This window comes from Neophocaena asiaeorientalis, unplaced genomic scaffold, assembly GCF_003031525.2.
Source record: "Neophocaena asiaeorientalis asiaeorientalis breed wild unplaced genomic scaffold, Neophocaena_asiaeorientalis_V1.1 scaffold150, whole genome shotgun sequence".
In the NCBI taxonomy this organism is placed as follows: Eukaryota; Metazoa; Chordata; class Mammalia; order Artiodactyla; family Phocoenidae; genus Neophocaena; species Neophocaena asiaeorientalis.
In genome coordinates, this window is record NW_020176571.1 from 7,820,660 (window position 1) to 7,845,622 (window position 24,963).

The 24,963-nt window shown below is 37.4% G+C and overlaps 1 protein-coding gene across 1 annotated transcript; it reads right to left on the bottom strand.

Annotated features, from left to right (window-relative positions):
- Positions 1 to 1,978: 1,978 nt before the first annotated feature.
- LOC112391815 (C-type lectin domain family 12 member B-like) lies at positions 1,979 to 24,555 on the bottom strand. Its single transcript, XM_024733300.1, has 10 exons — positions 21,824 to 24,555; positions 20,610 to 20,726; positions 9,004 to 9,102; positions 7,880 to 7,999; positions 6,743 to 6,786; positions 6,607 to 6,646; positions 6,311 to 6,462; positions 4,684 to 4,790; positions 2,176 to 2,332; positions 1,979 to 2,080 (listed from the first exon to the last, which is right to left on the bottom strand). Exons 2-9 carry the CDS (start codon positions 20,722 to 20,724, stop codon positions 2,191 to 2,193), a joined length of 819 nt encoding a protein of 272 aa, XP_024589068.1. The 5' UTR covers positions 20,725 to 20,726; positions 21,824 to 24,555; the 3' UTR covers positions 1,979 to 2,080; positions 2,176 to 2,190.
- Between the last annotated feature and the right edge of the window lie 408 nt (positions 24,556 to 24,963).

The window sequence follows — 24,963 nt, forward strand, 5'->3', positions numbered from 1 at the left end:
GTAAAAGAATGAAATTAGAATACTCCCTAACCCCATACAAAAAAACAAACTCAAAATGGATTAAAGACCTAAATGTAAGGCCAGACACTATGAAACTCTTAGACAAAACATAGGCACAATACTCTTTGATAAATCGCAGCAAGATCTTTTTTGATCCCGCTCCTAGAGTAATGAAAATAAAAACAAAAATAAATAAATGGGACCTAGTTAAACTTCAAAGCTTTTGCACAGCAAAGGAAACCATCAACAAAAAGAAAAGAAAACCCACAGAATGGGAGAAAATATTTGCAAACGAAGTGACTGGCAAGGGATTAATCTCCAAAATATGCAAACAGCTCAGCAACTCAATGTAAAAAGAAACAAACAACCCGATCAAAAATGGGCAGAACACCTAAATAGACATTTCTCCGAAGAAGACATACATATGGCCAAGAGGCACATGAAAATATGCTCAACATCACTAATTACTAGAGAAATGTAAAACAAAACTACAGTGACCTATCACTTCACACCAGTCAGAATGGCCATCATCAAAAAACCTACAAAAAATAAATGCTGGAGAGGGTGTGGAGAAAAAGGAACCCTCCTACACTGTTGGTGGGAATGTACAGCCACTACAATGTACAAATTGATACAGCCAGTATGGCGAACAGTATGGAGGTTCCTTAAAAATACTAAAAATAGGGCTACCATATGACCCAGCAATCCCACTCCTGGGCATATACCTGGAGAAAACCATAATTCAAAAAGATATATGCACCCCAGTGTTCATTTTAGCACTATTTACAATAGTCAGGACACGGAAGCAACCTAAATGTCCATCAACAGATGAATGGATAAAGAAGATGTGGTACATATATATATATGTGGTACATATATACAATGGAATATTAGCCATAAAAAAGAACAAAATAATGCCATTTGCAGCAACATGGATGGACCTAGCAATTGTCATACTGAGTGAAGAAAAACAGTATCATATGATATCACTTATATGCGGAATCTAAAAAAGAAAGCGTACAAATGAACTTATTTACAAAACAGAAGTAGAGTCATGGATGTAGAAAACAAACTTATGGTTACCAGGGGACAAGGCGGGGGTTGGAGGAGGAATAAATTGGGAGATTGGGATTGACATATACACACTACTATATATAAAATAGATAACTAATAAGAACCTGCTGTAGAGCAAAGTGAAAACTACTCAGTACTCTGTAATGGCCTATATGGGTAAAGAATCAAAAAAAAAAAAAAAAAGAGGGGATATATGTATATGTATAACTGATTCACTTTACTGTACACCTGAAACTAACACAACATTGTAAATCAACTATACGCTAATAAAAAAATTTTTAAATGACCCTCACTTACTTTAGGTTAAAGGAATTTTGACAAATCTATTTTCTAAAAATAGAAAGCAAAACAAAGAGCTAAATATTAAACACAGAATTAAATACAAATATTCAGTAGAATAAGTAGCTTTTTAAATATATTAATCTCTGATAAATCTTATTCCTATGTACAGAAATTTCAAGTTTGTAAAGTATAATTCTTTGGTTCTATAATGGAACATTAATTAAGACAAATTACTTTTAAAACACATCACTTTCAACCAGAAAGAAAAGGGAGAAAAGAAATTAAAGATGTGAGTGAAATTGATATATTGAAAATCTGCTAGGAAGACTTCTGCAAGCAACTTGAGAAATAGATGACTACGTCAATTTGTTTTAATTAATTTTTTTTAATTTCTGCTTTTTGTTATTATTGATATTTCTTTGCATTTTTTACATTCTTTGTATATTATGTGGTAAACCATTTATCATTTATATTTCCCACTGTATTTGTTCTAAACGCTTATTTCCACAGGTCACAATTGTAAATGAGTAAGTAGATTTTGAAATATAAAAAAAAGACTCCCAAAGATTAAGTATTTATGACAAATGATATGTTTTTTAATTCATTTATATAATTCTCAGAAAATCAAACAGGTTCTGAGTTTCTAAGTTTTCTGTGCTTCTCTGTTTTTTCTCCTTTAACTCTAGACTCTGGCTTCTTCTATCATGAAGTCATTTATCAGTTTCTGTCACAAAAAAAAAGGGTTATGAATAACATGAAGTGCCAGTAGAAGAAAGGCAGGCAGGTCTTGAATATGGAATGTGATTGAGATGTGCAAACCTCATCAGTTTTTTTTTAACTTTCTTCTGAGTGTTTAGCACAGACAGGCTTCTCACACACACATGAAGAGGACATAGTGCAGGTATCCATGCCAACAGTGTTCACATTTGCATACACACAATTCCCCTGGAAATCCGTACTTGGCTTTGGTAGACTCCTGAGAAATTTAGAAAACACAAGTCACTGGCCACTCACTGTGTTCAAATTAAGTAGCATTACTTAAGAACACGTTATGTGAAACCGATTATACCTGGCGCTGTAGGGAACTCAAGGGAGTAAAGGCACTCTCCCTCTTTGCAAAGAACTCATACATGTATATATACAAAAAGAGATAGACATTAAGTCATAAATAAGCTTCACAAAATGTGATAGTTATTTATGAGTATTTATAAGTGGGAAAAGGTACACCTGTATAGAGAAGAAGAGAATGGTCCAGCTGGAAACTTATGGCAATAGCAGGAAAGACAGGACATATGATCTGGGGTACATAATTACGTTTAAGTACAGATTAGCATGATAGAAACCACATGCATGTACAGCTACCACTGGAGGAGGGATATTTACTTATAAATACATTAGATATGAAAGCTAGCCAAAATTAGTAATGAAATTTAGAATACATATGTATATGTATATATGTGTGTGTGAGTGAGTGTGTGTGTGTTTATCCTTAAATAACCTGGATTTGAACTACGCAGTTCTACCTATATGCGGATTTTTTCAATGGTAAATACTACAGTACTACACAGGTTGCTTTAACTGTGGTTGGTTTAACATGTAGTTTTGGAACTGCCTATAGAAGGGTAGACTATAAGTTCTAAGCAGATTTTCCACTACATGGAGGAGTTAGTGCCCCTAACACCCTTGCATTATTCATGGGTTAACTGTATGTGTAATATTTCAGGACACTTGCCTCTGCTCTGATAATGTTCATTTTACTTTAATTCACATTTTACTTTCATTTACCACTGATATAAATGCCAGAGGGTAGATGTTATCAAATATGCTGATTGAATTTAGTCCTTTACTAAAAGTCTAGATTATAAAGAGCATTTTAGATCCATGTTAACAAGACTATTTTTCATCAACTCTAGAGCAAAGCTGGTTGTTCAGTACTATCTAAAAAAAAAAAGGCAAAACTTATTTCGTGATTTATTAAATGCATAGTACATTTCTTTTAAAAATGCCAAAGGAGCTAGAAAAAAAATTCTGAACTGTGTTGGGCATATTAAATCGCCAAAATATTTCATATGTTATTTCATTCATTAATTCAACATACCTATTGAATGTTCTATGTTCCAAACATTGTACAAGGTTTGAAGCAGAGGAAAACTTTCAAGTTACAAAATTCCAGTAATTAAAATGATCAACAATAAAGTTAGAATAGACTAACAATTTGATGCAATAGTGCAGGCAAGCCTGGGAAAATATTCAAGAATATTTACACATAAAATATTTATACAAACTATGAAATACTTAAGGCACATGTAAAAAGGCTAAAATTATTTAAATATTAAATTTTAGCATATGATAAATGACATTAAAATCAGTGATGAAAGTAAAATGAATCATTTAAACAATACTGACAATTGATTACTTAATTGAAATACACACAGACAGACATACAATTATATCTACATTTAAACATACATGTACATGTTTCAGCTTTATACCTTACGTCTTAAAATAAATTTCAAATGAACAAAGACAATCTCATTATACTTCAATGTTAACCATTTGTTCATATAATAAAAGCAAATAAACTTAAAAGGACAAATTATTAAAGGAAAACACTGGTAAGATGTGTGTGCAAGGAAGTCACAAACATAATATATAAGGAATCATACCAAGAAATAAAAGGTAAATATTATAAAATTGTCAAAAGTATTATTATAAGTTATAAGAAAAACAGCCTCACTAAACATAATAATAATATAACCTAAAGGAACAAAATAAAAATAATCAGCTATCAAAATTATCAAACTTTGAAATATTATCTAAGATTGGCACACAGTGATGAAACAGCTTGAAAATATTTTTTCTGCCATAGCTGTCTAATGCAATGTTTCTGAATAACAATAGAAAAATATGTACTTAAAACCAAAAAAAAATCCCAAATTATTTGGCTGAGGAAAGACAATTTTATCTATACTTCTTCCCAATAAAAATACCAGAGAGGTCCCCATATTCATACTAATGATATTCTTCCCCACATTGTATTTCTTATCTGAAATTGTAATCATTCAGCTCATCTAATAATAAGGGTATATTTACACTAATTATGAAATATCTAAGTGACTTTATGATTTACAAAATTGCTGACAGTATAGTATGAAATAAAAACAAGAAATAAAGAGGTCTAAATTCAATCCCTCTTCGAGAAGAGAAATGATCTTCTCTATTTCCTCAAGCTCTTTAGGCCAAAGGATCTTCTCTATCTCCTCAAGCTCTTTAGGCCAAAGACATTGAAAAAGAAGTAAGGAATTGGATTTTATACCAGAAACTTACAGGCCAGGGGAAGGAAGGGAGCCATCCTCCCACTTCCATTGATTGTCCTCTTCATTATAAGACAGGCCAAGCCAAGTGTGATTTGCTGCAAGTAACTTCATGATGTACTACATGGAACCAAAATACACAAAGGTGTTAATACTAAGAGTGCGTTAGAGATAAAAATATAGAACTTGTGTCTAAAGAATCATAAAAATAATGCAGTCTATATATGCCCACTGATAAATAAAACATTAAAAAATATTTCAGTTCTTCAGCATCTGTGCATTTCTTAAACCAGGAATTAAACACCAAGAGGAAGAAGAAAAAAAAAAGACAGAGCTAATAGAAAATTTTATTTTATTTTTTAGCTTAGTTCCAGTAATGATAAAGGTTTTTATTTCCCCAGTGTATTTTAGAAATATTTAAGTTGTAAAAAGAAAGGGCACAGCATTAACTGTATTGTAATTTCATCCGATATTTTACACTTACATATATTTTTTAAATCTACCACACAAATGCATGCACTTGGTTTTAGAAGTCAAATGATGCTAAATATTGATATATACAAAATAGTAGTCATTTCCTCCCTCAATGAATGCCATTCTCCAGAGGAAATTAACTGTTCCTAACTCTTTATTAGTTCTATGACTTCCTATTTTATGAAGGCAGAAATTTTAGTCTCATGCCCTATCTTCTCACTTCCTGTATCCTTTTGATATAGTTATTTCACAGTTTTTACTAGGTAAAATTTACCATACTTTTACTAGGTAAATATTATTTTTTCTGAACCGAATAGTAAGCGATGATTATAATAGAAAATTTTATATTTAAGAAGATACCACACCAAGATATGAATTACTTTCTTATTTTATCATTTATTTAATGTTGTGCCTATTCTTAGAGCTTGAGATATATCATTGAACAAAAATGAGAAAGATCCCTGCTTCTGGGGGATGTGGGCCAGATAGAAGTAAAAAACATAGGTGTAAATGATATGATACATAAGAAGGTGACAAGTGCTATAAAAAGTTAAAGCAGGGTAAGAATGCCTAAAAGCACAGAGGAGGGTCTGGTGGTGGGGTGGGCACTGGTACACAGGTTGCAATTTTTTTTTTTTTTTTTTTAGTACACGGGCCTCTCACTGTTGTGGCCTCTCCCGTTGCAGAGCACAGGCTCCAGACGCGCAGGCTCAGCGGCCATGGCTCACGGGTCTAGCCGCTCCGCGGCATGTGGGATCTTCCCGGACCGGGGCACGAACCCGTGTCCCCTGCATCGGCAGGTGGACTCTCAACCACTGCGCCACCAGGGAAGCCCGACACAGGTTGCAATTTTAAGTAAGGTTGCCGGGGCAGGTCTCATTAAGAAGGTGACAACTGAATAAGTAGTTGAAGGACATGAAGTAGTTCGCCGTGGTTGCATCTGAGAGAAGAATTCTGCATGCAAACACAGTGTTTCTGCAGTGAATGCATGCATGGTGTGTTAGGAAAGAAAGGTGGGTTGATGTGGAGCAGGCCAGGGAAAGATGAGTGGAAAACGAAGCAGGAGAGTGCCCCTTACCCTGGTTTCAGAGCTGCAGGTGAGCCCTTCCTTCTCCTGGTGGCTACTATACATTTATCCAGAAGTAAAGAATGAACTACAATCTCACCATCAATCTACTCCTTTCTGTCTTTAAAAATGTAGCATTCAAAGAGATGCAAAGATCCGAACACTCTAACCAAGAAACAATTTGCACGGTTTGGTGGTAGCAGTGGTCTCTGTATTGTACCCAGTGACTCAGAGAAGGTCCACACCTGTCTCCTAGGAAAGAAAATATTTACAACTCAGAGCCCACAGAACCTCACAAACAAGGCCTCATGTCTTCACACGTCCTCCCACTTCAAAGAATGAGGCTGTTATTAAAAATTACTATGTACTCGGAATTTTCTCACTTCCAAAAATTACCTTGTTCCACATTTAGTTCTTGTAGAGCCTCAGTGATATACTCATTGTTTTTTTTTTTTTTTTTTTTTTTTTTTTTTTTTTTTTACCAAACCCGTGTCCCCTGCATCGACAGGCGGACTCTCAACCACTGCGCCACCAGAGAAGCCCACTCATTCTGTTTTTGAAGCTGCTGTAAGATTTCTATATAAGACAACAAGACTTAACGTTAGATAGGAATACACATTTCATCTGATTTTTTACTGTGCAAGAGTCATAATAATCATAGTGATCAAGTGGCAAAACGTACAAATAATTTTAGTCCAATTCCCTTCCCTACTTAATTAGCTTCATCTCTGACTGAAGTAATCAGCTGCTTAGAAACCATCCTTTCAAAATGCACAACTTAGTTATTATAGTCAGCAATACTGTATTATAAGCACAAAGTTGCTAAGAGATTAAAACTTAATTGTCAACACAAAAAGGAAATGATAGTTATGTAACATGACAGAGGTGTTAGCTAACACTATTGTAGTAATCATATTGCAATATATAAATGTATCACACACACGTGTTGTACCCCCCAAATTACACAAGGTTATACGTCAAGCATATCTCAGTAAAAAAAAAAAAGAAACCAGTCTTTTAACATGACGAATCACTAATGGACTTTCAGATGGTTCATTTAATTTTTCACTATAGGTTCAATACCTCAAGGGAAGAAAACCCTAACATTTTAATGCAAGACCCTTGTAAAATATTTACCACAACATAGACTATTCTTGTATTATAATTTAATTGGCATAAAAGCAGCTTTATGATTATTATCGTAAGTGCCTCTCCTTAGGAGGCACTCAGAAACTGAAAACACCACTGCTTTTCAGGTATTTGAGTTCTTCCATTTTCATGCTCCCTGAACATCTTGCACATCTACTGCACACCTTTAAACTTTGGTTTACTTTTGGTCTATATATTTTCTCTAAGCCTCCCAAGGGCAGGGTTCATATTGTATTTATCCTTGATCACCAGCCAAGTGGCTGGCATCTGGTGTGCACGGAATAAATGTGAATGATTAACTGAATTAATTAATTAATACAAGAGGCTATATTTGGTAAATGTGAGACACTCAGTTTCAGAATATCCATGAAGAACTAAGAGGCAAGAAGCCATCAAAACCACCATGCTGCTCTATTAGCTCCCATTGCATTATGCAACCCACCATTTTATGGCTGCAACAAGAAAAACAATCTAGCATTCTAAACTATCTAAAGATAGTTTGTTCTAGCTCTAACATTACCTTTATTTTGCTCAAGAGCTTTTAGGACCTGAAGAAAGTTTTCCTCTTTGTTTTGCAAAGACTCAGTCTGTTGGATAAGGCTCTTCATCTTGCTCTCTGATTCCTGAACACTTTGAAAGTCTGGAACAAGAATTCCAGATGAGTATAAAACACATGCTCAGTTATGAAACAGTAGGGTATTAGATTGTGAAGCTTAATTTCTATAGTAGATCTTTAATAAAGTTCCCCATAAATGTTTTCAAAAACTGCAAAAAGATATTTAGCTAAGTATGTTTTCATTTATCCACTATTATTTCTAAAGTCTATGCCTAAATCTAAAATATCATCCTAATTCCTTATAAGATTAAATGTGTGTTTATATGAACAGGACAGTGGTTCAATTGAATTAAAATAGATGACAACAGCAAAAGCCAAGTCTCAAATGAATCTTTTGGCATCATGCCTTGATGTAATGTGTAGAATTTCACTTCCTAATCAAATTTTAGAATTCTGAATTTCAAGTTAACTTTATCAATGAGAAACTAGTATTTTTTTCCATATTCATAAGTCTTTATTATCTTTAAATAACCTTGGCAAACACTTACAGACCAGAAATATTTACTGAAAATATCTGTAACTTCTTTCTAGCTTTTTGTTTTACATCTTTATTGGAGTATAATTGCTTTACAATGGAGAAACTACTATTTTAAAATAACCAATTATTATTTTAATAATAATCCAAACATTCTGTTGATCTAATTTAGGATGCTGCAGGAATGGGCAGTTTGAACAAACTGAAAAATTCCTTTTTATTTTCAACATAAAGACAGTTACAAATTCATCGAGCTTAATATACAGTAACTTCTTTCAAAATACTGATAATAATCATTACACTCAGTAAATTCTGCAGTAATTTCAACAATATAGCTTCCCTGGAAAAAAAAAATGTGGTTACTGAGAACTCACAAGGTTAAATTCATTCATATAGTAAAAAGTTGTGATACTTTCATGTCATTTTTTCCTGTTCTCCATTCAGTATGGCAATAAAACATTTACCAAAAACTATTCTCTGGGAATGGTTTAATGAAATATGATCATCTGACAAATAGTCTATTATTTCTTTTCTCCCAATAGGTCAGACTTACACTGATAATGAAAGAATCCACACAACATCAAAAGCAGCAGGCTGAACACTCCCAGGATCACAGGGGTTATTCCACATAGAGAGAAGGAAAAACGAGAGGCTAAGAAACAGAGTGAGTGAAAATCAGAGATAAGGTAAACTCCTGCTATTTGAAAGACTAATATCATTATTTTCCTTTTATTATGGTTAAAATGCCCACATTTTCTGAAAAATAATGCCCAATGTGTGAATTACTATGAACTATTAGGCTGAATGACAGGGGGAAAAAACTATTTTGGAGGATGTACAGAAAAGAATTAAAGTAGCAGACCTGACTTGTTATCCTGAAAGGCCCGCTTACAAGGCCGGCCTTGGCTGGCATCTGGAAACCTACTTCAGTAGGGTTTCCACAACCATTAATTGATAGGCATGGCTTACCATGTCTCCACTGTTTGTGCAAACAATATAGCTTGTGCTGAACCGTTGCTTTCCTTCAGGAAGTCTGTAATTTTGTTACATGCCAGCTGGAAGCTGCCTATGTGATTAACCCCCAGTAAATACCCTGAACATTGATTCTCTAATGAGTTTCCCTGGTTGGCAACATGTGACACATAGTCCCAACTTGTTGCTGGGGAATTCGTGGGACCTGTGTGACTCTACTGGGAGAGCACCCTTGCAAGCCTGAGCTTGGTCTCCCCAACACTTCACTCCATGTGCCTTTTCCATTTGCTGATGATGCTTGTTAGCCATTCATTGTCGTAAATCTCAGCTAGGAGTACAACTGTATAGAGTCCTGCGAGTTCTCCTAGTGAAACATTAAACCTGAGTGTGTCTTTGGGGACTTCCAGCACAGGTGAAAATTTTACATACAGGCATTATTAAATATCCTTAAACCAGACACAGAATTTCAGTTCAGATTACGTTATCCTCATTAATATGATCAGATGGAGAAATGCTTAACAATTTTAAATCTGTGTTATTATTAAGACAGAACTCTTTGAACTTCATGACTAGTAGTACGTTCCCTTCATAAAGAATTACAGTAAATCTTAGTGAATGTTTTAAAGGGATGATATTTGGTTTTAGGTCAAACAACATCTATAATTTATTCAATTTCACAAAAATAATATGCTACATCCCCACATTCTAGAAACTAAACTTTCAGAGATCATTGTTAATAGTCTTTTATTGGTAGGTTTATTTCCCTCCAAAATAAATGTATAAACTCCAGTGTAAAGAAGATATTTCTTTATATTTTGGAAGAATTGTATTTCTGAAACAAGGTAAAAAATTGCTGTCAAGAGAATGGTTATATTCATGACTAATACCCAAACCATTTCTTTAATTTTCTGAATCATATAACTTGGTGGTTATCAACCAGAGGAAAGTTTGTCCCCCAGGGGACATTAATAAATATCTGGAGAAATTCTTGGCATCATAACTGACGGGTGGGTGGTACTGACATCTAGTGCATGGATGCCAAGAATGGTGCTAAACATCCTACAATCACTAAACAGTGTCCCACAGCAAAGAGTTACCTAGCCCAAAATGTCATTAGTGCCGAGCTTGGAAAACCCTGTTCTATTAAAACATGTTAAGTTTAATTATGATCAAAAGGAGGCATCATGTAATAGGGTTCTACCCTTCTTTGTCATTTTTACAAATTTTCTGAGTTTTAAACCTTGAACAAGCTTAAGTCCCTCAGTTTCATGTGAGAAAACAAATCTAAATTTGGACCAATGGCTTCTTTCATCTTTAACTATGCTCTTTAATATATGAAAATTTCAAACCTGTCAGAAAATACACTTTCGTTTTACTTCTATATATGTTTTTTTGTTGTTGTTTTTGTTGTTTGCGGTACGCGGGCCTCTCACTGTTGCGGTCTCTCCCGTTGCGGAGCACAGGCTCCAGACGCGCAGGCTCAGCTGCCATGGCTCACGGGCCCAGCCGCTCCGCGGCACGTGGGATCTTCCCGGACCGGGGCACGAACCCGCGTCCCCTGCATCGGCAGGCGGACTCTCAACCACTGCGCTACCAGGGAAGCCCTCTATATATGTTTTGAAAATGTTTTAATCTTTGTATTTTCTCTAAATTTTAAAATTTCCGAATAGTAACAAGTAGAGAAACATAAAATGGAAGATGTATCTAAAGATAACAAAAAGAGACAGTAAACGAATAAAATCTGGTATATCTACTTTACCATCCACATTGGTGTGCTCAGGAATCGGTCGCCATTCATCCTCAGGTGGAGGAGGAGGAAGGGCAAGAGGCCATTCCACATCCACAATAGGGATTGTCTCTGTCTGCTCTGTGTTTTCTTTTAGCATAGAAAATATATAATTACTTCATAACCTTGTAAAGCAAGTGAGATTAGAACTTAAGAGATTCATTACCATTTTCAAAGATCACTAGAAATAACAAATATAGTAGTAGTAAAATCAAAGATACTCAAAACACATTTCCACTCGACAGCCCATCCAGCTTTCCTAAAAGTATTTAAACTGGTTGATTACACTTTGGATCAAGCCAGGAAACAGATAATTATTTCTTTTAAATATATTTAAAGGCACTCTTTCAGGTATATGTGGGAAATATTAAAAATACAATGCCCCTAGTATAATCATAACCAGCACTTCTTACAAACAAAAACAACAAAACTTTTATTTCCATTGAAATGGCACAGGACATTTAGATTTTAAAAAAATACTTGGAGGTTGATCACAGTCTGAAGCAGTTGACATTGTGGAGACTTTTGGATGATTTCTTTATCCCAAAGGTGAAGGAGAGCTTACAAAGTTGTCGGCGGATGAATGAAGAGATATTTCTTCCACTATCCTCCTACAGTTGATGACAAGTCCAGACCTAGCCTCAGGTGGTACAGCTACTCACAGTTGTATGAAACTAACTTAGTTTGGTAAAAACCACAGAGGAAATATGAATCTCTAACTGGATATTTTCTAATAGGTATACAAAAATAAAATCACATCTACTTAACTAAACTATGTACAACAAGCCTTAAATACCGTCTGGTTTGTACAGGTAATAGTCCATCACTCCAGAAATAAATTAGGAAAAGCCATGGGTTTCCCTGGTGGCGCAGTGGTTGAGAGTCCGCCTGCCGATGCAGGGGACACGGGTTCGTGCCCCGGTCTGGGAAGATCCCACATGCCGCGGAGAGGCTGGGCCCGTGCGCCATGGCCGCTGAGCCTGCGCGTCAGGAGCCTGCGCTCCGCAACGGGAGAGGCCACAACAGTGGGAGGCCGGCTAACCGCAAAACAAACAAACAAACAAACAAACAAAAAAAAAAATTAGGAAAAGCCACTGTCATAAATAATATAACTGAGTAGTCTAGAGTGAAAATTTTTATGAGAACTGAGTATGCAGTAAAGGAAGACACAGGTATATGGAAAATAAGGTTCTAGGCAACCAGAGGAATTTTAAAAAGGAATAATGCTGTAAATAACATGTCTGTTCATCAAAGGTGGATTTAAATGACTGCTTATATAAAAAGGCATTTGAAGAGAGAAATCACATAATAAAACCTATATGTCCAGATAGTGACAGTTTGGCTTAAGGTGTTTTGGTACTACCCCCACCCTGACTTTGTTTCAGAGGAAAAACAAATTCTATTCATATAAATATGGTTGGGTAGCCACCAACAATCTACCTTTTGCTCTTTACTGCTCAAGTGAAAAAAGTTCAATATTTGTAGTGGGAATAAATAGATATTGTACACAAACAAAAATAGACCTAAGACTCTTATCGGGGCTATAACCTCATAGAAACTAATGTATGTGTGAGTCAGGCGAAACCACACAAGATGCCTCAGATACAGGAAGTGGTCATAAGTTTCCCATGGTCCTATGTCCAGTTCAGATCAAAAGGTCTTACAGATAATCCTAAAAATATATCACATTTTATCTTTTACTGTATGAAATACAAGGTTGGTTGACCAAGAAGAATATTATAACATTCTTGTTCATTCAAAGATCTCAGTAGGGGCTTCCCTGGTGGTGCAGTGGTTGAGAGTCCGCCTGCCAATGCAGGGGACGCGGGTTCGTGCCCTGGTCCAGGAAGATCCCACATGCTGCGGAGCGGCTGGGCCCGTGAGCCATGGTCGCTGAGCCTGTGCGTCCGGAGCCTGTGCTCCACAACGGGAGAGGCCACAGCAGTGAGAGGCCCACGTACCACAAAAAAAAAAAAAAAATTCTCAGTAAACTAAGGGTAGAGATAGCAGAGATTTTATAAAAAATATTCTACACCGATTGTCCGCCTATATTGTAATTCATTTTTATTTTGTTTACTTTCTGACTCTAAATTGAAAAATCTGGTGTCACCTTCAAGATGGCGAAGGAGTAAGAGGTGGAAATCAACTTCCTCCCCACAAATACATCAGAAATACATCTACATGTGGAACAGCTCCCACAGAACACCTACTGAATGCTGGCAGAAGACCTCAGACTTCCCAAAAGCCGTGTGGCTGAGAGGGTCTTGGTGCTCTGGCCAGGTGTCAGGCCTGAGGTGGGAAAGGTGAGTTCAGGACATTGGTCCACCAGAGACCTCCCAGCTCCACATAATATCAATCAGCAAGAGCTCTCCCAGAGATCTCCATCTCAACACTAACACCCAGCTCCACTCAACAACCAGCAAGCTACAGTGCTGGGCACCCTGTGCCAAACAACTAGCAAGACAGGAACACAACCCCACCCATTAGCAGAGAGGTGGCCTAATATCATAATAAGGTCACAGACACCCCAAAACACACCACCGGACGCAGTCCTGCCCACCAGAAAGACAAGATCCAGCCTCATCCACCAGACCACAGGCACTAGTCCCCTCCACCAGGAAGCCTGCACAACCCACTGAACCAACCTTAGCCACTGGGGGCAGACACCAAAAACAACAGGAACTACGAGCCTGCAGCCTGCAAAAAGGAGACTCCAAACTCAGTAAGTTAAGCAAAATGAGAAGACAGAGAAATATGCAGCAGATTAAGGAGCAAGGTAAAAACCCACCAGACTAAACAAATGAAGAGGAAATAGGCAGTCTACCTGAAAAAGAATTCAGAGTAACGCTAGCAAAGATGATCCAAAATCTTGGAAATGGAATGGAGAAAATACAAGAAACGTTTAACAAGGACCTAGAAGAAATAAAGAGCAAACAAACTGATGAAAGACACAATAAATGAAATTAAAAATTCTCTAGAAGGAATCAATAGCAGAATAACTGAGGCAGAAGAATGGATAAGTGATCTGGAAGATAAAATAGTGGAAATAACTACTAAAGAGCAGAATACACAAAAAAGAATGAAAAGAATTGAGGACAGTCTCAGAGACCTCTGAGACAACATTAAACGCACCAACATTTGAATTATAGGGGTCCCAGAAGAAGAAGAGAAAAAGAAAGGGACTTAGAAAATATTTGAAAAGATTATAGTTGAAAACTTCCCTAATATGGGAAAGGAAATAGTCAATCAAGTCCAGGAAGAGCAGAGAGTCCCGTACAGGATAAATCCAAGGAAAAACACTCAAGACACATATTAATCAAACTATCAAAAATTAAATACCAAGAAAAAAATATTAAAAGTAGCAAGGGAAAAAACAACAAACAACATACAAGGGAACACCCATAAGGTTAACAGCTGATCTTTCGGCAGAAACTCTGCAAGCCAGAAGGGAGTGGCAGGACATATTTAAAGTGATGAAAGGGAAACACCTACAAGCAAGAAGGTAATTTGTAAGGTGAAGCATAATCGTAGTAAAGACTAAGAGAGCTATTTTGAATATGAAAGATTAAAGAATTAGTGAACTATTTAGAAATAATGGGGCATATATGTTTCATGATGAAAATAATTATTACATTATATCATTGGTTAAAAAAGAAAAATTGCTGTAAAGAGGTATAATATTGTAAAGAAAAATGATAAAGAAGTAGATCAGAGAACTGACTTTTTGTTTAAGTGCAGAAAGTTAGTGATTAGGAAGAAATGGAAATGTCTGATGGACTTCCAAATGTGAGAAGTTAAGGCCTAAGCAAATGTTTTCAAGTTCTAATATTCCAATTACAGTGGTGTTGAGTGTTGAGCTTACCAGATGGTTGTTTTAGGTGAAGTCTCTAGCAGTTTGAGAGAGCAAGACAAGAATAAGAAGGGACTATAACAAAGCCAGAAAGAACATACAGCCAGAACATAAATAATATTCCTCTTTCTCAGGCTACACAGGGTTATTTTTTTATTACACTCATTCTGTTTGAAAATTTCCGTAACAACTTGTTTTTACATCAAAATAGGTTTTTCTTTTGTCATCATTTCTCCATACTAGAACTCAACGTAAAACTCTTGCGAATGTACCAGTCTAAAATGGGATTTTTGAAGGAATGAAATCCACAATTGAAATACATTTCTTTATTGTGTTTTTTTACCATTATTGAATGGTGAAAACAGATAAAGCTATCAATCCTTTTCTACTGAGTTGAAACATATATATTCCAACTGCACTGTCACCGTTTATCCATTACACTATTGGAAATGCCACTTTAGACCACTAAGGGGGAAGCCAATATATTTCTACTCTTTATAATTAGAGTACAGACTGAAGGAGAAGGGAACCAAAAACCTCAAAACCTGAAGTTTATATAGAGAGAGTATATTTAGAGAATATAGAGTATACTTGTATTGGAATGAATTGAAAAAACAGACTGTAAAAAGTATATGTTCTGAAAAAAATGTTTCAAAGAATAAAGCAATTGAATTTAGATATATTTTAAAGGAACCAGGGATTGACTAGCTCTTCATCTAATAAAACTTAACATCTTAAAACTTTATTTTTCAAAATCTCCTTCAGATAACTGTGGAGAATAATGGACTATTAGTATTCATGTATTAATGTTTCCATTTAGCTAACACTAGCATAGTTTAGAAGATGGATTTAAATATCCCATTACATACAGTTTCTATTTAGAGCCCAAACTAGTGTCTAATCTATATAGGGATTATATTTAGAACCATAGTATTTGGTGGTGGTCATAGTGGTGATGGTGGCCTTTTTGGTGCTTTTTTTTTTTTAAGTTCAGAGTTGAATTCTGTGCAAAATGGGCATGGCCCTTTAAATTATATTGCCCACTCATCTCCCTTGCTTAAAAACTGCCTTTCTCCGTAGAAGATGCAAATTGTGAAGCCTGAAGTACAAATATGAACTGCTTTCTCACATGTTCATGAAGAGCTGGCAAACACTGAAGCTTCTTTGATAACAAGAGCCAATAACATATAGAGCCCAGAAGAGTCGTCTTGAGCTACAGCTCACACAACTGTGCCATTCGCCCACTGGGGTTCACCTCTTCCATTGGGTCCAGATTCCAGCAGAAACTACCACACTGACACAGGTATCACCAACTGTATCTGTAACTGTCGCTCTCAGCTTATCTCATCGTTACTAGTGCGTATACGGAGCACAAAGAATAGAGATTTAAAAAAGTAATCCAGTAAATTTAATCTTGTAGAAAAAGAACTAACCCATTCAGGTTTAAAACTCACTTTACAAGGTAAATTACCTCAGATTTTTTCATGGTTTACCATTGAATATAACTGATAGCACTGTTAGAAAATATTTCAGGATATCTCTCAGATTAACTGAGTTAATAAAGCGAATGGTCACATCGATGAAGCCAGGATATGAATAATAAAATAATTATTTAATCAGTAATTAATTGTTCTTGTCTGTATAATAGTGTGTTTCTCTATTTCACATCCAAATCTAGAATTTTCTTATTTATGTGATATAGCTTCCATATTCCTGAGATATTACAAACTTGGTAAAGAAGTTTTAAAGGCATTATAAACCTATTTCTGCACAATCATGTTTTCTTATGAGAAGTTATCTTGTGGGAAACTATTAGATGTTATAAGTGAATATTATGAACACACGAAGGCCTATATATTTTCATCAGTATAAAAGACAACAACAGGGCATAATTCTCTGAGGAAATAAAATATATAAAAAGTGTTTTATTTGATGATACGCTGGCAAACTAGTGAACATAAGAATTTTAAAACTTTTTGTGTTATCAGAATTCTATTCTATATAAATTGCTTTGATTATAAAAATGATATTTGAAATACTTGAAATAAATTAATTAACTTTTCAAAAAATTTGCAAGTAAAGTTAATATTTCAAGGAGAATTGGTTGCTTTTAGCCTATGCCTTCAAATATTATGGCACAATGCTACACACCCCACAAGAGTACAACTAAACTAATTTGCATCCCAATTGTAGGGCTTTCATTTTTAACAACTTGTTGGAAGAGATTCTTCAGGAGATCACGGAAAGTAAACTATCTTTACTCATTAAAAAAAAAGAGTGAAGGGCTTCCCTGGTGGCGCAGTGGTTGAGAGTCCGCCTGCCGATGCAGGGGACACGGGTTCGTGCCCCGGTCCGGGAAGATCCCACATGCCGTGGAGCGGCTGGGCCCGTGAGCCATGGCCGCTGAACCTGCGCATCCGGAGCCTTTGCTCCGCAGCGGAAGAGGCCACAACAGTGAGAGGCCCGCATACCGCAAAAAATAAAAAAAAAAAAAAAAAAAAAAAAAAAAACAACCCGCCTGCCAATGCAGGAAAAAGAGTGAAGATAAATAGAAAAAAAATCAGGAGAACTCCTGAAAGAGAACTTTTAGAATAACCTACTATGTAACACTAGTTATCTTTACAATACAAAATGACTCATAAAAATTATCTTTTTATTTTTCTGGATAGGGACAGTTTTTAAGTGTAGTATAAACATTTCATAGATCATAGCACTGTTACCCTTTTAAAGTTAAATACCACATTTGGAGAACTCCAGGTAACAGGTGAAATGACATCTAAAGAGATGCTGGTAACTGATAATTTTAGGAATGGGAAAGAAAATAACCTGAGGCAAAAATCTCTCTTGGAAGAAAATTTCAGAAGTAAAATCATGCATCAGTATTTAAATGGTATGAAATAGTCATTTCAATAATACACAGAGAACTCAGAAAGACAGAACCTGAAAACTTAGTTTCTAAAAAACCTGTTGATGTCTGCATCTTAGAGTTGTATCTCAAAAATGTTTAGAGATGAATGAAAAACACCCAGGATATGCAGAGTTGAAACACATCCCTTCCAAGAAGCAGATGCAGAAAGTGAGTATTTTTTTCTTCCAGTCCCTACTGAACTCTGATATTATTTTCTTTTCCTTGTTAAATAATTTTTCTAAAGAATGTCATTATAATTTAGCATATGGCACATTATGTCTAACTGTTTTTCAAGATTTTGTTACTTAAAAGATTTACCTGATGGACTTCACATGGTAAGAAGAAAACAAGTATATAGATCTCCTCGATTTGGAAAAAATCCTATTCTGTCAACTCCCTTCACACATACTGATAACTTACATGCTTTCCAAGAAACAGTGTGACTATGGCGTGGTAACCACGTCTCTCTTTTAATCTCCAGAAACAAAAGAGCAGCTAATTTACGCAGAAGCGAAAATATGCGCTACAAAGTCCAATCGGACAAGGATAACAAGAACTGAATCACCTGAAGAAAAAGGTAGTTTATGTAGAGGACCTAGCTTACCTGTCCTCCAATTGCTCAGCCTACCACGGCCGCAAATAACTAAGCCTGCCCAGTTTCATGAGGTTGCTTAAACTATATCTTATAATCTAAACAAAAAAAATGGTATTGAAAGTGAAATGTCCATATTTAGTATATTCCAGATAATTAATGTAGTTTGGGTGCTATATACATAAATTCATAACTGAGCAAATCAAGCAGGAAAATTACTGCTTTTCAATTTGGAAACAATTGTGAATCTCCTGATGTCTATATCCACTCATTTTATGAAGTTTCAAGAAACAATATTTGATTAACATTATTTGATACATGTTTGGAATTATAATTTCTTCTACTGTTGAAGAACTGTAGTGAGGCTCCAATGAGAAAATGATGGATATATATGCAAGCATATGATATTTACAGGATAATAAATATCTTCTGATTATGGGTCAATAAAATTGACTATACAGATATATTTTACTTATTTATTTATTTATTTAAGGGTGTGTTGGGTCTTCGTTTCTGTGTGAGAGCTTTCTCTAGTTGTGGTAAGCAGGGGCCACTCTTCATCGCGGTGCGCGGGCCTCTCACTATCGCGGCCTCTCTTGTTGCGCAGCACAGGCTCCAGACGCGCAGGCTCAGTAGTTGTGGCTCATGGGCCCAGTTGCTCCGCGGCATGTGGGATCTTCCCAGACCAGGGCTCGAACCCGTGTCTGCTGCATCGGCAGGCAGATTCTCAACCACTGCGCCACCAGGGAAGCCCCAGATATGTTTTATTTAGAAGTATGTTTGCATCTCAAAAACCAAGTCCTCATATCTAGTATTCACTTTGTATTCATAAATCATGGAGATGAATCAGAGGATTATTTTGGTAAAGATAGAATAAGTGACTTCCCTCAGAGGTATATAGTAGCAGAATAGGGAGTAGAACCCTGGCATCTAACTCCCAGTCCGTTGATGTTTCAAATTGTCCAGTATCCCTTTCAATTTATGATTTCAAGTTTGAAGACATTCAAGAGTTAGGGTCTTGAATTTACGGAACGTCCCCCTCTAAGCCCTGTAACTCAGTCTTTCCCCTGCTGGTCTCCTTAGCCTCTTTGTTTTCTCTCCGGGCAGGGTCTTCAGTTCCATTTGCCTGCTTTCCCACTCTAGTGATTCTTGGAATCTTCTGTTTCTTTCTCCTTTTAACAACAGGAGTCTTGGGATTCACGGGTAAGTTGAAAAAGATCTGTGACCTGAGCCAAATGTCTCCTCCCTTAAGAATTAACATTGCGCGGGCTCTCTCCAGTTGCAGCAAGCGGGAACCATTCCTCCTTGCGGTGCGCGGGCTTCTCACTGCGGTGGCCTCTCTCTTTGCAGAGCACGGGCTCCAGGCGCCCAGGCTTCAGGACTTGTGGCTCACAGGCTCCAGAGCGTAGGCCCAGCAGCTGTGGCACATACGCCCAGTTGCTCTGCGGAATGTGGGATCCTCCTGGACCAGGGCTCGAACCTGTGTTCCCTGCATTGGCAGGCGGATTCTCAACCACTGCGCCATCCGGGAAGCCCCTGCAATGTTTTCTTGAGACTCTAGTCTGTCCTTTACTTTTAAAATCCTCATGAGGGAATTCCCTGGTGGTCCAGTGGTTAGGACTCCACGTTCCACTGCTGAGGGCCCAGGTTCCATCCCTGGTCGGGGAACTAAGATCCAGCAAGCCTTTTGGTCTGGCCAAAAAACTAGAGCCCGTGCTCCGCAATAAGAGAAGCCACCACAATGAGAAGCCCTCGCACTGCAACGAAGAGTAGCCCCCGCTCACTGCAACTAGAGAAAGCCTGCGCACAGCAACGAAGACCCAACATAGCCAAAAATAAATAAATTTATTTTAAAAAATTATATTACCTTCTCAAATTTAAAAGAATTAATTTCTCCATTCTCACAAAATTAAAAACAAAAAAGATACTAAAGACCATTATGGTTTCATATTACTGAGAACCTAGAATATAGATAGGAACTTTTTATTTCTAATGTCAGAAGTTTGACAATTCATAAGAGATGGGTGAATCTAGTTGCTTCAAACATCTACCTTTTCCATCAGTCTTGCCAGGGTTTTGGGTACTACCAGGCCTTGATCTATTTTGTGACTCCGAAGGTGACCGAAGAAATCTCAGGATGGAATAAGTCCCTTCTTGATCACTCATCTCTAAAGTAAAAAGAGGTGAGGTATGTGTTTTGCATTAAAACTTTGTAACAGAATGATTTTTATGCAAAGAAAAATTAAAAGGTTAGTCTATAGCAACACACCAGGATTAAGATGTATGTGTGTGTGTCTGTGGACGTGTGTTTATTAACTCCTTCAAGTGCCTAAAGCATGTAGGCTGAGACTGATTTATATAAGAAATGAAAACCTTTCAGTATTTTTGCTAAAGTCATTTGTACTCCTAGTAACTACAGCCATGATTATTAGAAAATAAGGAAAGAATTTTTAAAAATTTACCAATAGATTAGATAGGCTGGGTCCTATTCAGTTCAGCTCAAAATGTTCAACGTATATATATACACATGTTAGACAAAGTGATACCATCCCAAATTACTGAGACACTTTTAAAACTATTAATTCAAAAAACAAAAATTCTACTTTTTGGGATTCTGAAAAAATATAAATATCTTGGCTTAAAACATATATATATATATATATATCCACATATATGCATCTATATGTATATTCAGGACTACATATCAGTAGTAAAAAGTTCTTACAAGGGGGCTTCCCTGGTGGCGCAGTGGTTGAGAGTCCGCCTGCCGATGCAGGGGATGCGGGTTCATGCCCCGGTCCGGGAAGATCCCACATGCCGCGGAGCGGCTGGGCCCGTGAGCCATGGCCATTGAGCCTGCGTGTCCGGAGCCTGTGCTCCGCAACGGGAGAGGCCACAGCAGTGAGAGGCCCGCGTATCGCAAAAAATAAGAAATAAAAACAATGTATAGTTTTTATCCATATAGATTATACCATAATGTATTTAGGCAATCCCATACTGCTGGACATTTAGGTTGTTTCCATTTTTTTGTGAATATTAAAAAAATTTGTCCTGTACTTTCAAATATTTCCTTAGGAAAAAACTTTTAAACAAGAAACTATGGGGCCAAGGGATATATACATTAAAGAACTTTGATACATATTACCAAATGCCCTCCAGAAAAGTTGTTCCCATTTATACACTAGTGTGAAAGTGTTCACATTTGATATTTTTAAGAAATACTGGTGAATTATTCTTCTACTTGAGTTTCATCCACGAATCTTACCTCACGTGAAGACCTATAATCTTCCAGTGAAAAGAAATTCATTTCTGTAAGTCTGTTTCTATGAGCCAGACCCTGTGGGGGAAGAGGAGTGAGGTGGGAAACATAAGGTGAAATTGATTATGCAGAGACAAACCCAGCCCTATTTCACCAGGTTCTAACCACATTCCTTGCTTATTCTTTTCTTCCCTTACCAACCTCCAGCCACAACTAACCATCACCCTTTAGAAGGCATCCCCATTCTTCACCTCCCACGTCTCTTCCAAACTACTTTACAAACACAGTCTACGGAATGTTCTGACCACTAGGACCCCCCCACCACTAGGTTATGCCACCTGTTGTCTGGCTGTCAGCTGACCCACCCCTATCCTCCGATGCAATTCTTAATCTCAGAATCACCATTGAGTCTGCCACCTGTCATCACGGGCAGGCAGTCAGCTGAATTACCTCCCAGAGACTAATTTAATTCAATCACACAAAGTTTCATGAGTGGAGTCTGGACACTTCAGGAACACTTTGACTGCTGTGCATTTTCTTCTCTCTTTACCCTCATCCTGGATTGACTTTGTCAATCTCAAAACAGAAAGATCCCGAGCCCTCAATCCCAATGCCAGAAATGAACGAATGAAGTCAGCTGAGAGAACGTAGGGAGTAGGGGTGGGAGAAATAGTAATGGTTGTCAAAAGGTGGCAGAGAGAGATGCCATCATTTGCTGGAGGACTGCTGTGTGTATAACCATATTGAAACCTCCCAACGCTGACAGCTACTTACTATCATCCCCCTCTTACAAATGAAGAAACTAATGTTAAGAAGGTAATTGACTTACCAAAGAACACATTATTGCTAATTCTTGACCCATGTTTAAAATCAGGCCTGACTGAATACACAGAACACAGATGGGCTTTGGATTCAGAAGAGCCTGGATTTTCAACTAATCTCTTGCCACCAAGCGTGAATTCTGGAACCGGGCAGATCTGGCTTGAAATACCAGCCCTCACTTCTATGTGTGACTTGAGGCAAGTCACTTCACTTTTTTAAACCTCAGATTCGACGAAAGTAAAATAGTGCTTTTGCTTCCCAAGATTGTAGGGTATATAAAGTGCTAACCAGACCTAATGCTAATGTTCATGAAACGTTAAATACTATAATTTGAAGTCCAAGATTCAAATCCTTTCTAGCTGTAAAAATTTGAACTTGTCACTCCAGATCTTCAGCCTGTTTCTTCACACGTTCAATAAGAATGTCACTCACTTTATGTACCTGGAAGAATTCAATTAGATTAGCACTACAGCTAGGATTTCTTAGACTTCAAAAATAAGTAAATATTCATTTTTTTCTCTTTCTTCGAGGGGTCTATGAATAGTGAAAGAGCCAGGACTGCAATACAGAAATGCTGACACGCTGAGCCAGGAGTGTAGATGCTTAGAAGGAAGCGGGGCTGGGCGGAGGGGCCGGGGGGTGAAGGCGGTGCATATTAACACAATGTAGGAGCTGGGAGACACGGCAGCATCCCACTGCCTCTATAGAAAAAGGCATTCCACGACCTCAGATCTGGTTATTTTATGACCAATATGGAGATATTGGTCATGATGAGCTTTTTTTCTCTTTTGTTTTACATGCTCATAGCTGGTAAGAGGGTGGATAGCTCTCATGATGGAGGCTGAGACGGGGGCAGAACATATTTTTACACTTACATAGTCGTCTGTTTCCTCTGTATAAACTCCATACCACGAGAACATCGGTCCCATTCGTTATTCTAACTGTAGCACATAGAAGAGATATGAGGCCTACATGTGCCCTTGATGAACAAGGTGGTTAAAGGTAAGAACTGACTACAAAATCTAGATTTTTCATAGTTTCGTAGAGAGACATCATGAGATTAATAATGGGAAAGCCAAACTGTGTAGCTGCTCCCTCTAAGCTCCAGTTTCTTTTTATTACGAAGCTCTGATTTCTGGGAAAGGCAAATCCCTTCTTAAATAAGAACTCAAACCAGCATCAGAAGATAACAGCGGTAACTTCAGACAGGACTAACTGAAACTCCTATGGCATTGCCATTTGGTCAAAGAAGCACAAAATGGAAGCACTAAACTTCATCTATCACACCCACTCCTTAAGAAAACAGAAAGATGAATAGTCTGAAGAATGTTTTGAATGTTCCTGTACATTGTCTTCCAAATTCACTTTTGCGCAAAACACAGATAACACATACACAACATGAATACATAAAGCATTCACTTACTTCCTAGCTGCTTAAAGGCGTTCTTCATTTAGGAAACCACACCTTTTACCCGTCCCTTCCTGCTGATATTAACTTCGTCAGCTAGAGGCTTAGCACACAGCTCCTAGTCACACCTTCAAACCTCGATGGCTTATCATTTCACAGCAGCAGGCTGTTCTTCCTGTCCCAGCCTGAAGTGAAGGCTTCAAGAACCACCACCAGATCCCAGGGGAAGATGGTCTTTATCTCTCTTATCGGGAGGAGTAACCTCACCTGACCAGGTTCCCCCCTCCATGGCTATTTGTCCTAATGCCTAACCTTTATGCCACTGAGCCATATGAAATTTCCTGGCTCTTACAGTAAAAACTCAAAAGAACACGTTGTTTGAGGTTTCCTGTTTCCCTAATTAGCTACTTTGTCTTTTTTTTTAATGAAGATTTTGGGGGTAGGAGTTTATTAATTTATTTATTTTTGCTGTGTTGGGTCTTCGTTTCTGAGAGAGGGGTTACTCTAGTTGTGGCAAGCAGGGGCCACTCTTCATCGCGGTGCACGGGCCTCTCACTATCGCGGCCTCTCTTGTTGCAGAGCACAGGCTCCAGACGCGCAGGCTCAGTAGTTGTGGCTCACGGGCCTAGTTGCTCCGAGGCATGTGGGATCCTCCCAGACCAGGGCTCGAACCCGTGTCCCCTGCATTAGCAGGCAGATTCTCAACCACTGCGCCACCAGGGAAGCCCTGTCCTCCTTCTCTTGACGATAAAATCTATTCTAATGGTCTAGAGAATTTCTCTATTGTCCCAGCTGGTCTCCAGCAGCCAATCAAACAGGAAGCATCCTTCCTCCAACTTCTAAATAAATGAGAACACCTGAGGAAATAAGACAGCATGAAAAAATAATGGCAAAAAAAAAAAACAAATAAAAGGAT